General features: G+C 45.1%; 1 protein-coding gene across 1 annotated transcript in view; it reads left to right on the top strand.

The window, feature by feature from the left end:
• Nucleotides 1-14,303, top strand: part of adamts16 (ADAM metallopeptidase with thrombospondin type 1 motif, 16) — a 48,259-nt gene that overhangs the window by 30,394 nt on the left and 3,562 nt on the right. The window contains exons 12-19 of the mRNA XM_076012750.1: nt 2,312-2,460; nt 2,732-2,904; nt 3,026-3,156; nt 3,371-3,494; nt 3,886-4,130; nt 4,252-4,378; nt 5,660-5,786; nt 13,948-14,152. Of these exons, the coding sequence (XP_075868865.1) occupies nt 2,312-2,460; nt 2,732-2,904; nt 3,026-3,156; nt 3,371-3,494; nt 3,886-4,130; nt 4,252-4,378; nt 5,660-5,786; nt 13,948-14,152 (1,281 nt within the window). The remainder of the gene's footprint in view (nt 1-2,311; nt 2,461-2,731; nt 2,905-3,025; nt 3,157-3,370; nt 3,495-3,885; nt 4,131-4,251; nt 4,379-5,659; nt 5,787-13,947; nt 14,153-14,303) is intronic.

Genomic DNA, 14,303 nt, shown 5'->3' with positions numbered 1-14,303 from the left:
GTACCGTTAACTGCATCCTTTCCCACACTGTCTGTCTGAGCCCAGTCCAGACAATTTAATTAACTGGTAAGAGGTTTTATTGACTCTGTTGCATTTCAGGTTTTGGGTTCATTTGAGTAGCGTGTCAATAAAGCCCCACTCTCTTTGATTGGAGATACCAGACAGTCCCTCTGTGCTTCTCCCTGTGGGAGCAGCTGTGATTGGTTTGTTGCTGACATGGCAAAAAAACCCAAAAAACTAAACAAAAACAACAAAAAAAACCCTGCAATTGGGGCTCCAGCCAAAAAGCAATCTGCTCTCTTTATTTATTCTTTGTTTCTTCCCTCGCTTCTTTTGAAGATGATTGTCCCCCGAAGGCCCTTGCTCTCTTACACGTTCCCCTCTGACAGCCCCTCACCAGCAACTGCTTCTCTGTATATTAGACTTGATGGTTAAATCACGCCCTCTCTCTCTCTGTCTCCCTCTCCCTCTCTCTCTCTCTCTCTCTCTCTCTCCGCGGGACAATTAAGCAAACACAAACAGTGACGGACTCACTTAGGAATCCGTGGCACTCGGCCTCCGCGGGGGAAAAAAACTGTGGGGAAATCAGCTGTTCTGGTTCTCCTTCAAGGTCTTCAAGATTAGTTGGAGGTGTGTGTGTGTGTGTGTGCTTGTGTGTGTGTGAGGAAGGCATGAACTTGCAGCTGAGCACATGTTAATATACTGTAGTGGTGTGTGTGCTGTGGCTTTGTGCCTGTGTAGTTTCATTAAGAACAATCCAAGCGAGCAGGTGAGCACACAGCGACTGCTGTCATCAGTCAGCCATGGTGTTGCCTTAAATGAGAGTCGGGTTTTGCAAAAATATTTTTTTGCAATTTATGTGACAGGGACATTGTGTTGGAACAGTGGGCTAATAAGTCAGCCGTGTTTTGTTTTGGCATGAGCAGGGAACGGTGTGACTGGGCCTGTTATAACAGTGTAATGGGTCGATGCACTGTGGAGAAACTTAATTTTGACATTTGGTTTCGAGTTCATGATGGAAAATTCACTTTAACAATAACACGAGTCTCCAGCCTGCGAGTGAACGCCCAAGAAATGAGAAAGAAAAAGTCCATCTTGCATTCGGTAAGCTCGCCCCTATTTTCAGAAAGCGTGTGCCGGAGCGCACACTTTGGAAGATCGCCCTTTGTGATGTCACAAGGGGGACGTAAACCTCACCCCAGGTCAGTGATAACACCCCCAGACAGGTGATCGTTCCGCCCTCTGAGACTGCCTTGTCTCGTTTCAATCACGTATAAGCATCCATGTATTTCAAAGGAAGCTAAAAATTTTAATTCTAAGAATTTTTACTACAGGCTGTAAACACAAGGCTACTTTGCTTCTATGCTGTTTTGCTGGAAATCTGTAGAGGTTTTTCCCCAAAAAATACAGATCTTAATACAACAAAAAGGTCCAAGAAGGGACCTCTAAATATTCCTGCTGGGTCTTATTGCCCGCTGGCCTCATGAAGCACACTTGGCAAAGCGCAGTGGGTGGAGAGCAGCTTGGCTCCCGTGCACAAGAACAACGGTGGTATGAGAGGAGGCGATCGCTGAACTCAGTCCAGCGAAACGGCTCTGTGGGGTAGAGAGGACCTGACTTCATGCGCGCTGGCTCACGGCTTGTGAAATTGTGAAAAATAAACAATTGAGAGACTTCTCCCTCCCGCCGTTTTACTTTGTTTTAAGTCAAACGGACAGCAGCCAAAGTGATGCCAGATGATCACACACACGCACACAATTGTGAAACACCACGTTCAAGTTTGGGTTTCCTACCTTTATCCCCTTTTATGAGAAAAGGAAAAAATAAACATTTTGGAAAAACAGTCCAGCGCAACATGAATTGCACGTGTCTGCGCAACAACAGCGGGCCTGGCGGAGCGAAGGCAGCCTTGTCAGGTCCGAGACGCTTTTTTCCACCTTTCAATTGTGTTTGGCTGCACTCTGTTAAATCCACTTGATGACAGCTCAAGGCAGCGACCGGCCAAAATAGTTCCAGCGCATCGACTGTTGAGTGTGTAACCAGGAATAGACCGCAGCATTCTCTTTATTTCTTATCCTCCTGCTTCTTCTTCTTTTTCTGCTTCTTTTTGTTCGTGACAGCAGTTCAAGCTGAGCTCTTCCCAGGCCTCCTCCACTCTTTGACATTCAGTCATCATAAAGATAAAGGGCGGTGTCCGCTGAAAAAGCTGGACGTCCGTGACACTTTTATATGCCTGTGTGCACCTTTCCTCGCCTGACTGTCTTTCTTTTTCTTTTTTTTTCTTTTTATGATGTGCATTTTTTTTTTCCAGTGGTGTCGTCGGGGCCAGTGCGTGAAAAAGGGCGATGAGGGTCCGAGGCCCCAGCATGGCCACTGGTCTGAGTGGTCGTCCTGGACCGCCTGCTCACGGAGCTGCGAGAGTGGAGTGACGTACCGAGAGAGGCAGTGCAACAACCCCAGGTAGGGAGTCACGGTCCACGACTGACATCTCCAGAAACAAGAAGACAATGCAACAGTATCACAATGTTGGCAAAAGTTAAAGAAGTTCTTCAATTTCTTTTTTGAGCCTGATGTCTACGTTTTATCAGCCCCACCAAGGGGATGATGAAATAGATGATGAAAAAGAATGATAAAATTTGTTTGTGCATTGAGATGCACAGCTCAGCATGAACGATCAAACTGTTATATTTCAGACATAATTTTGACTTTGAGAATCATTTCCAACCTGCAGACCAGCGTTTGGAGGGAAGTTTTGCGAGGGCTCTGCCAGGTCGTACAAGCTGTGCAACACTGCGGACTGTCCCAGCAGCACTCCTGACTACAGGGCACAGCAGTGCGCAGAGTTCAACAGCAAACAGTTCCGAGGATGGCACTACACCTGGGGGCCATACACAAGAGTGGACGGTAGGACAAATTATTGCTCTCAATTAGGCCTGTCTGCTTAGAGGAGTCTCTGAGGAGGAAACTAGCCATGCCAAGGTGAGCGTAAACACTTTGCTTCTGTGTTTGTTTTACTTCCTTCCAGATCAAGATGTGTGCAAGCTGTACTGCTTCGCTGAAGGCTACGACTTCTTCTTTGCCCTGGCCAGCAAGGTGAAGGACGGCACTCTGTGCTCGCAGGACAGCTCCAACGTCTGCATCGACGGGCTGTGTGAGGTAATCAATTGAAACGTTTACCACCAATCTGTAGTTTGATATTGAAGTGTTGAAGCGCAGAACGTCACGAGATCTGTACCGCCTCCTGTTCCAAAATATTTACCTTTGACTTTGAAGAAAAGGGATTTTCAGCTGTTGTTATTTGTTGTACAGTGGTCTGTTTTCCACATGTAAATTGTTGTTGTTTTTTTCTTTTTTGTTTGTTTTTCTGCAGCGAGTTGGCTGTGATCGTGTTTTGGGCTCGACAGCAGTGCCTGATGCTTGTGGGGTGTGCAAAGGAGACAACTCCACCTGCAAGATCTACAAAGGGCAGTACACCAAGCAGCATTACACAAACCGTAAGTTGGAGTGCATGAAATGAATAAAGTTATATGGCCTTTTTTAACAGAGTGGCTAAAAACATATTATATCTCACTAAAGACAATATGATGTATGATGTATCTACTGTATGAGATATTATCCGTAATGGCTGTGAACCAACCATTGTGTTGTCTTAGTTTAATGCAAGTCCTGTATATTAGCTTTAGACTAGCTAGCTAGTTAGCTTGCTTGCTTGCGTCTAACGGCTGTCAGACGTGTCCCCAACGTGTCAGAAACATTCCTATAGCCAACACAAATTATGGCTGAGGACGGTATATTGGATCCTTCGCAAGTCTACTAGAGTAAAAGCTGTTTGTCACAACTTCTGAAAGTTGTGTCTCATTTGAACTGCCTTTTTCTCTTTTTCAGAGTATTACGGGGTGGTAACCATCCCAGTTGGGGCTCGAAGTATTCGTGTGATGGAACTGAACACGTCCAGTTCCTACTTGGCTGTCCGAGACACCCAGAGACGCTACTACCTGAACGGGCACTGGACTGTGGACTGGCCAGGAAGACACCCCATTGCTGGAGCCATATTTGAGTACAAAAGACCCTACAACAGACCAGAGAGCCTCATCTCGTCTGGCCCCACCAATGAGACACTGGTCATTGAGGCAAGATCTAGTTATTTATTCCACTGCGACCTGTGTTCTTATTTTCTACTCTTGTTTTCTTTGCTTGCGCCACTTTTATTTGTGAAAAATCACAAATTAGGTCACACTTTTCTTCCTCCAGGTGTTACTGCAGGGCTGGAACCCAGGTGTACGCTGGGAATACACTCTGAAGAGAGCTGATGAGAAGAAGAAACACAATTACACATGGGCCATCATACGCTCCCAGTGCTCAGCAACCTGTGCCGGAGGTAAGTTTAAATGTGAAAGACATGAAAATATCTTGTCCTGGTTGGTTTGAGTCTCCAATTAAAAAAAATAACAGCATACTTTCAAAAATCTCTCTGCCTTGATCATTCTTCAGATCTTTGTTCTGGGCCGCCTTCTAAAAATCAGTGTGACTCCTCTGATCTATAATGAGGCTTTTAGCTGCGAGTTAAATGGAGAGGAGGAAGGTTACCCATGATTACTGAGGGGACGTTAGTAGTTTTTGTTTGGGACTGCCGGTACACCCTCTTGTTCTTCCAGAAACCTGCCATTACACACACACACACACACACACACACACACAGGCACCAGCGAGCACACTTGTGCATTATTTAGGAGCAACCACAACATTTAAATAAAAGTTCCTGGGAGACTGGACGGAAAGAGTTTTGTGTATAAGTGCACTGGAGCGTTTGTGTGGGTGGCCATGTGCATTTCGTCACACGCACCTACCTCCTTGTGCGCGCATATGGCTTAGGAAGTGTGAACAAAACCTCCAGTGTCGAGTTTCTCCTGACGGACACCGTGAGGTAAAGTTCCCCTGCTCGGCTCTGTTGTGGTCAACCTCATCCAGCTCAGCTTCTCCCAGTCCTGATTGTAGGCCATGATGGGCGGGGTTTGGTGGGGGTGGAGTGTCGGGTGGGGGCCATTTGCTTTATTAAAGAGTGTGACTGACTAAACTGGCCTGTATAAGCTTAGATGTGCAGACTGATCAGGCCCTGGGGCCAAATACCAAGCAGGGAATTTGTGCAGCCTCAGCTTAAAAAGAGTCAGCGTTTCATGTGATTTAAACACCGTCAGATCTTTGATGGTGCAAGACCCTGCCAGAACATGAGTCAGCACTTTGAACTGGACTACTACTGTATTACCACTTTATACTATGATCATCATTATCTTATTTTTAAGCAGTGCAGATGGACATTTCAAGATGTTTTGCTGCCAAGATTCTTTGAATTAATGGCAAAAAAAAGTATCATTGACAGGTGTATCCTCTTGTATCCACAAGCATCAAGCTAAACTAAACATGACTGAAACATTCAGGCTTGGTTCACTCTAATTTTGTAAACTTTGGTTTTCACGATAGACAGTCACCTGCTAATCCGCACCAGTTCTCTATGACATGAATGTTCTTTTTAGTCCTTCTTCTATTAAAGTGAATATAGAACACTTTTATTGACCTGCAGTTGTTAAATGCCAAGAAGTATGGAGAGTAAATCCTGAAACATATTTTGATCCAACTTCTTCTCGATTCACAACATGTGCAGGGCAGATGAACACAAAGTCGGCGTGCTACAAAGACCTGAGAGTGCAGGTGAACACGTCCTACTGCAACCCCAGATCGAGACCAGCGACTGGACTGATGCCCTGCAACAGCCAGCCGTGTCCTGCCAGGTCAGACCCTTTTCTGCTCACTCACTCACTTTTAAAAACTCCCTCACTTGGTCTTGTTATGTAATCGATGGTTTGTCCGCCGCCCATCTACAGTTTGTTTTGGTTTGGTTTTGGTGTCTTCGCAGCGATTGCCTCACCACTTGACCGCATCCAACAGTCCCCATCCGTCAAAATATGGCTCGTTAAGGCCTATTGATTTGTTCCATACACGACTGGATGACTTTCCTCTTAAAGTAGCTGAATGGTGAAAAAAAGAAAATTGCAGCTTTGAAAACTGGTATGAATTTCATTATGCGGCTGCACTGCTTTCCTCTGACAGGCAAAGATTTACTCATAAGTTTATTAAATTTTCCTTTTGAGGCACGTTAAATTATCTCTTTATAGCACCAGAGGCTTTTGTGGCGCCAACATTTGGTTGCGCGTCAGCGAAACATCGTCGCCACACGATGATGTTTGGAATTTGACAGGAAGTCTTCTGAGGCTACCAGACGAGTGGATCAGCTATTTCCTCACGTCATGTCGCCGTCTTCAAGGCCATTAAATCATGGTTGCGTTTTTTTGTTTTTTCCCCACATTTGCAGTTCAGCATCGCGGATTTGCCTTCACTTTGCCCTTTTCAACTCCCGATGCTCTCCCTCCTCGCGGCCGCGGTCGTGCGTTCCTGATGCGCGACACCTACACATCTGCTCTGTGATCTCTGGACATGAAGGGTCCAAAAAAACAGCCCTTTTACAAGCTGAATCAACTTTCCCCCTAAACTTCCCATATACTCTCCCCTCGTAATAAAGCACAGGGATGGCGTCAGGCGGCTCATACTTTATTCTCCACCCTTTCCCGGCCCGCTAGCGCACCTGTTCCGTCACGATGACATTCGCCTCCTGTGTAATGAAAAAATAACTTGCTCTCCTGCCAAAACATGTGTCGGAGACACTGGGAACAGGGAATTCTCAGGGTTTTTTTTCTGTCAGGAGTAGTTAGCTCCTGTGTCCCGTGCGGTTAAAAACACGATTCTTTACACGTGTAACACCATGATGTGTTGAGCTGCCTACATATTTATTAAATATCCTCACGCGAGAAAAACAGCCTTCCTGCACTTTAGCAAAATCATGGTCAACAAGACGGTGCTTCATTTTGGGCTAGAACAGTTAATTCAAACTCGTGTGGTCAACTGAGATTTCTTTCCCATAACTTTTGTTACCACAATTTGATTTATTTCAAGTTGGGCATCACGGTAGGAAATGCTATCATGCGCGTAGGGTCACTCCTCGCCTTTGCCAAAAGGGCTTTTCTCTTAAATGTCACCGCTGTCACTGAGAGGTGGCACGGGGATCACGTTAACCAAGTACGACGGCGCTGGACGGGAGTGAGGAGCCAATGTTCCTGCGGTTTCAGGGTGTGTCTCTGAGGGATCTTTACTCAGCTCGCTTCATTCAATCACTGTCCGCACACGCGACACGCTGGGCCAAGACCGGACATCAAAGATCGTCCTAATGGTGCTGCGCCTTGGACATCACAGGGAGTGACGCAGCCGTCCACAACACACACACACACACACACACAAATAGACAGAGGCACACTCAAGGGAAATTACCCACCCTGGGCCTGTGTTGGTCTGGACAGTGTCATAAAGGGTGAAACCCCAGCCTGAAAACAATCAGTGAGAGGGTTTGTTGGATAGCGCTGATTTGATGAAATGTGAGCCTGGAGACAGATTTTATTTAAGCAAGTTACATTTTTTTGCACACAACAGCGATGCATCAACTGCTGGCCTTTATTGTTTTAGTTAAAGAAACATTAAGTGTGTCACTACTACAGCAGCAAGGGCTAAGGTGCATTTTACATGACGATTATTACGAGAGTTATAAGAAGAAATGGGATGCAAAGGCAATGACTAATTTCTTGGCTATCAAAGCATTCAAAACTAGTTATAACTCGCTCACTCAGAAACACTCTATCTCCTGTACCTGTAGTTAAAGGCTACTGCTCAGGTTCTGGTTGAAGCAACATCAAATAATCTTCCCATTTCAGCCGTGATCACGCATGTGATTGGCTGTTTGCGAAAAGAGGCGGGCTGTGCACCATTTTTACCGTGACGGATCTCACCAGTCAAAACGATCCAAGTGATCCGGTTCCATGACATTAAATATCTGATATCTGAAGATGAGCTCGGTTAAAGACTGTTACAACACAGTTGAGTGATGTATTAAGACACACTGCTGCAGGTGTATTGTTCCTGTTGTACGCTGAACTTGCTAAGCAAGACGTTGGACTGATTCGGGGTAAAGAAAGAATGACACCACCGTCCTCCAAATCCCCGTGCGCCGAAGCACCTCTTGGCTTCCGCTGATTCAGCAGCAGCCTGCAGCCACCCGTGATCTCAGACAAATGGAAGAAGAAACTGTCAGCTGACCGCTAAATGGCCCGCAGAGCGCTCGTGAGGGCCGGCAGTGCTTAGTTAAAGCAGGACAGTCACACTACAGTAGACTCCCGTCTCCCCAGGAATAACAAGAGCGTTCGTCTGGAGACCTCCTGACAGCTGCTCTTGAGGCGTCAATTCCTCCGTGCCTCTATTCTGAGTGTTCTAGCATACGCTCTTGGCAGCGTTCTGAAATATCAGCCAAAGTCTCGCAAATGAAGTGGAGACGCTGACAAGCCGTGCCTTGATTTATGAGCACAGGAGGGTTTAGCTGAGGCACTGACCTCATTGTTGCCGGTTGCGCTTGTTGATACCCAGAAACGTTTACATGGGACTTCCACGTGCGGGGGGGGGACGTTTTTGTTGCGGTAAGAAGCAACTTGGCCCATCTTCCAATGTTTCTAAATTGTGCTTTGGTCATCAGTATCTCTTGTTCCGTGCAAACTGTGTGTACATAAAACACCGGGTGCACACTTTTGAAGTTGAATAACTGGCCATCAGCAGATTTCTAAGGCTCACAAATACACACACACACACGCCAAGATGCACACAGTCACTTGACAGCCCTGGAAAAGGAAACAGGTGTCTAATTACTTGTTTACTCACCGCTGCTTCCAAAGAACAATTTTAAATGTCTCTCCACCATCAGGCACAGCTGACTTTCGTTCCTTTTGTTGCAGTGTTTAATAGTATTTAGACTTTAGAGAAAGGATTTTTGGCAAATTTTTAAATCATCACACACAGATCTTATTGCATGTATGCACTTTTTTATGGGCGTTGCAGTTTTGGTGATTTGCTATTTCCACATAGCTAACCCCAGTTTTAACACATCCAATCTTGGATTCAACCACTATAAGTTGTAACATATGAACTCATGGTCATGTTGGCAGTATAGCGTGTCCATGAAGTCATCAGAAAAAAGGAAGCTATGTCAGTGTGTTGTTTTGGGACAGATATTAAAAGAGTTTTTTTTTTCTTTTTCTTTTCCGCCCCTTTTGTTTCCACAACTTGTTTTCAGTTTCACGAAGTCGTCCCCACCCAGGCGTGCAACATCTGCTGTCATTGAAAGCATACCAAATGTTATGTCAGCATGACAACTACTTAATTCCTATTAGATTCCAATAAAGTAATTGAACCACTGCCGTCATGTCGACCTCTCCAGCGCAGGTGTGACTAATTCTCCTAATTGCCGCCGTTGCGCCAATTGCCAAAGCCAATCGGCGCCACCTGTGATCTCCTCGCCACGCAGCGTTAAATTGTCTCTGGGTCTGAACTTCTGCTTGCGAAGCAGGATTGAAACATTATGTTTCCAGACAGAATTGAAGCGCCTTGAACAGTTTCAGTGAGCTGCTCACGAGAGCAAAGTAGCGTTTTTTTCTGACTACGTGCCTAAAGTGGCCTCATGCATGTTTGTAGATAGATAGATAGATACACATCTTTATTACTTACCAAAACATTTGGCACCACTCGGAGCACTACTACTTACTTTGACACATTGTTTTCAAACATAGACTCAAAATCGAAAAAAAGAAAAAGAAGAAAAACATAAAATCTCTCCATGCTGCTTTAGCGGTGTAGTCCAAACGTCTGAGAGACCAGCTTGATTAATGAGCTTTCGATTTTTGATTTCTGCCCAGTTTAACTTGACAGCTGCACTGCGTTTCGCCAAAATATCCACCGTACACTTCCGTTCGCTTCGCATGAACACAGGAAGGAGGCTGCTGTGGATACTTTGGCGGAAATCGCCCTATTGTACACAGATTTGGCCGTCACACCTTGACACCGGCATGGAGACATGTTGTTTTTCTTCAGCTGGACTCCTCGCCCACTGTAGACCTCTACTGACTGGAATGCTGTACTGCCATGAACTTGGCTTATGGAATGTCAGCAGAGGCTCCTGTCACAGTAGCCTCAGAGGAAAATGAGGGAAAATGCAATTTTCTGTCAAGTATATTATCAAAAGTTAGTCCAAAGCTGCTTCAGGCATCTATTATGTTATTAGTGTCAGTTACACACACAGATAGAATGTTGCTCACTCAGTTTAAAGAAAATATGTTCACCTTTTATTTTAGAGCACTAAACATGCATTAATTCATTGCACCTGGGAACTTGGGACACATCATGTAATCAGTGCACCTGGTTAAAAAAAAAAAAAAAAAAAAAAAAGTGATTTTTGATGCCTTCAGATGGGGACAAACAGGGTTCTGTCTGAAAACAAAGTGATTCCAACTTAATGGGCAACAGTGTAGATGGACAACACTTGATAACAATACGATATACATGAATCACACAAAAAAAACATCCTGTGTCTCGTGTCGATGCCACACTGGAATGGAAAGAGTTACACGCATCAAGGGCCGAGGGAAACTCTGGCTCACAGAATTTTTTTTTTTCCTTTTTTTCTGTCCACGAGCCAAACAGTTGAAGCCTTATCTGCACTTTTACAGTTTGCTCTCACACTGCCATTATCTGCTTGCCAGAGACAGTGAGTCTTTCAACCCCAGCTGTCCTTCAACACTTTGCTGCTTACTCATCCTTCAGGTTACTGAAGGTGTAGCCGAGGCTTCATTCTCCATTCAACCTCTTTGCAGACACACGCACACACACACACACACACACACACACACACACACACACACACACTGCTTGTCTTCTACAAGTCTTGCTGCCAGTTGACCCAGTAACACCGCTGCTTACTGGAGTAGGTGAATCCCCAGACGTCGGCTCAGAGTGACACGCATGAACACGAGCCCATATGCGCTCAGCGGCCACTTAGTTAGTTATAGCCTTTAATTGCCTGCAAGCACAAATAGCTAATTAGCCAATCACGTGGTGGCAACTCAATGGACTTTATGGCCTTTTGGATGAAATTTCACGACGCACCTAAAATGCTCAACAACCGTCCGACCTTAATTTGACCGTCTTAAAACTACTGAATTCACATGTCCAACTGCTCGGTATTGCAGCACTGTTTGTATAACACGCTGTTCAGAGTTATTAACCGCAAGAATCACAAACACAAGTGTCAGATTCCTGAATTGACCACTAATTGTTCTGGTTCAATGACTGTTTCGTGTGAAACAGTGAGTGTAGATTGTGCAGATCCTGGTCAGTGTGTTTGGTTTAGGCTCTGTTATTTTCACTGTCATCACACTACTGTGGATTTTATATTCTGTTACATTTGTTCATCGATTTCAATGCTTTTTGGCTCTTTTATTTTATTTTTCTTTTGTTGTTTTTATCAGGAAGGACATGAATTCACCCGGTTTCTAGTATGTCTGTGTGTGCGTGTGCGTGCGTGTGTGTGTGTGTGATTATTGACATTGATGTCTGGTTTTTCTTTGCCTTTGTTCCCGCGCTCTTTCAGACTTTCTCTCGCATTCCTCCACTCTGCAGAGTAACACACACACAGAGACACACACACACACATGCACACACCAGCCATATCTGCATCTGCCCACTAATGGATTCGGGTGTTTACCCTGGGATGAGGAAGCGGTGATAATAGTGGCTGTAAAGTAATCTCACAGCTGTTTACCCTCTTCTCTGGGGCATATCTCCGTCATTATCTACAGCTTGGGGTTGCCTCAGTGGGGCGTGTGTGTGTGATGGCTTATTGTACCTTTTTAGAGACGAGTTTTAATTGCTTTTTAAAACATGGCAACCCTTAAGTTGACTGGGTTGCACTTTTAACCGCGTAAATTGCTGTTTACACCCCTGGGCTGCATTTTCAAGTGTTTCAGAGGTACTGCACTGCATGCTGCATTGAGATACGCCGGTGTGACATTTCAGATCGCAGCGGACCAAAACACGCACCGGCGTCCAGACACGCCGTCGGCGGTCATCTGTCCGTCTCTGCTATTCTGAGGCCCTGCAGTTATTTCATTTTGCTGTGTCTGCATGCACTGAGCCGTGACATCATGGAAGTGTGAAAAAAAAAAAAAGAAAAGGTCCCTGGTGCCCGCTTACATTTAGCGCATGATATCATTTTGTCTCACCCTGTTGATGCACACTGATATGACTGGAGAGGTGGCCACGCGCTGGCACGGACTCACAAAACACACAAATACAGGAGCTCTGCAATAAACACTGCACTGGGCTTATTTAATGGCACTGCTGGGATTCGCGACAGATTCATTTATACCACGGAGCCCATCCAACATTCACAGGATATGTGATCCCTTGTGCTTCTGTCCACCAGACAACTTACTCATCGTGCAATAACACACAAGGTGAGATCAGAGGAGGGTCTTAGCTTTATATGGCGTTAATTATTAATTATAGCATCAGCATGTTATACCCACAGCGGGGTCATAAAGGCGGAGATGTCAATAAATCTCCAGCGTGACTTTACAGCATTTTAAATCTTCACTCTGCGCCGTATTAAAAGTTCATTTTCTTCTCGTAGGGCCAGAGAGTTCAATGTAGGGGTGAAAAAAATCTAAAATGTGATGACATGATGCAAGGCAGCCAAAGTGGGATTTCAGCATGTATGCCAGTGACATGACATACTGTTACAAACAAGAAAAAGATTTTGTGTCATGACTCCCGTAGATCATTTTACCGCTGCGTGTCATATTTTAAAGTTCTTGGATGGCTGGAGATATTTTGCATATTTTAGAAGAAAAACACATCAGGAGGGGTTGGGTGTGCTTTTTGTCCCAATGTGTCACTACTCCTCAGAGGAATTGTCATTTTAAAAGCTGTTCGAAACAGCTTTCCTGCATGACACGGCTCTGAGAGGGTTCGGCCCTCATTGTTTCAATAATGAATGTCGTGTCAGCATCTTAAGTTCGTGTCAGATACAATTTGTGCTGATCACTGAGGGAAATGTCTTAAACAGTCTATTTTTTTTCTTTTACAAATTACTTTTACACTATGTTTCTGTTAATATTAATCTGGTTTTTAATACAACCTGCGGCATAAATTCAAAAGATTTGTCTGAACCCAGTCTGAGCCACGAGTACTGGCAGGCACAAGTTTACACTATATGGAGACTGAAACATAGTAAGATGGCGCATAGTCAGAAAAACATAGTAGGCTTGGGGCTTTTTTCTTTTTTTCTTCCTATGAACCGAACGCTCATCTATGAGGGATGCTTATTATGGTAAACTTTTAAACGTGAGTAATGAGTAATATTTTTGGAAGCAGTTAACGTAAACTTCAGTCTTTATGGATAAAATGTGTTATTCCATTTCAGCGGTCTGAGGTTCGAGTAGTTTTGCTGTGCGCTGAGGTTTAAGTTACAGGTTAAAAGCCCGGTATTCTATCTGTCCTGACATGTGCTAAAACCAGCCAGCCATGAATAAAGGCCTTAACACCCTTAAGACTTAAGCCTGTAACACTCCAGCATGTCAGAGGTCAAAAAATATGAAGACTGACTTTTTTTTTTTCATTTACGTGATGGATCTTCGTGCTTTTTGTCTAAACATTTTGATTAGTCGCTTTTTGTCGAGTTTTGATTTATCGCTTTTTTTTTTTAGTTAATTTTTACGGCTGTGACTAATGTTTGCTATTGGAAGCAAATAGCACTAATCTCCGCTAAATTAGTGCTGTTTGATCGCTGGTTACACATTCAGTAAATACTGCTGAGCAAAGTCCACTTCACAAGTGAAGTCACTCGGAACGGGGGGAAACAAAGGGTCCTCTGCCGCGATTCCGCCATCAGCGAGCCGCTCGAAATCTATAATGAGCGATTGAGGAGCTTCCTGTTGACTCAGCCGCGTTTCTCTTGTGTCGTCCCAGCTGGTCCGTGGGCGAGTGGGGGGCGTGCAGCCGGAGCTGCGGAGGAGGGGAGCAGACGCGGCAGGTCGGCTGTGTCCGGAGGAGCAGCCAGACCAACGTAGACGACCTGGCCGACTCTGGCTGTGCCCAGCCGACACCTGGCAGGAGGCAGGCTTGCAACACTCACAGCTGTCCCCCGGTATGGACCACGGGGTCGTGGTCACAGGTAAGACCACATGGAAATGGGTCTCCAACAGCAGACACACACACAGACACACACAAAGAAAAGTAAGAAAGAGGACGACAATTCGACCCCAAGCTCTGATGGCTTCACCACATTTTATGAGAGTGATCTCAGTGGCTTTACAACCGTGCAA

The sequence above is a fragment of the Nelusetta ayraudi genome, unplaced genomic scaffold (assembly GCF_046127955.1).
Source record: "Nelusetta ayraudi isolate G7.1 ecotype Tasmania unplaced genomic scaffold, CSIRO-AGI_Nayr_v1 ptg000136l, whole genome shotgun sequence".
Lineage (NCBI taxonomy): Eukaryota > Metazoa > Chordata > Actinopteri > Tetraodontiformes > Monacanthidae > Nelusetta > Nelusetta ayraudi.
Note: the sequence above shows the minus strand (reverse complement) of the source record. Positions and strands in the feature narration are given on the sequence as shown.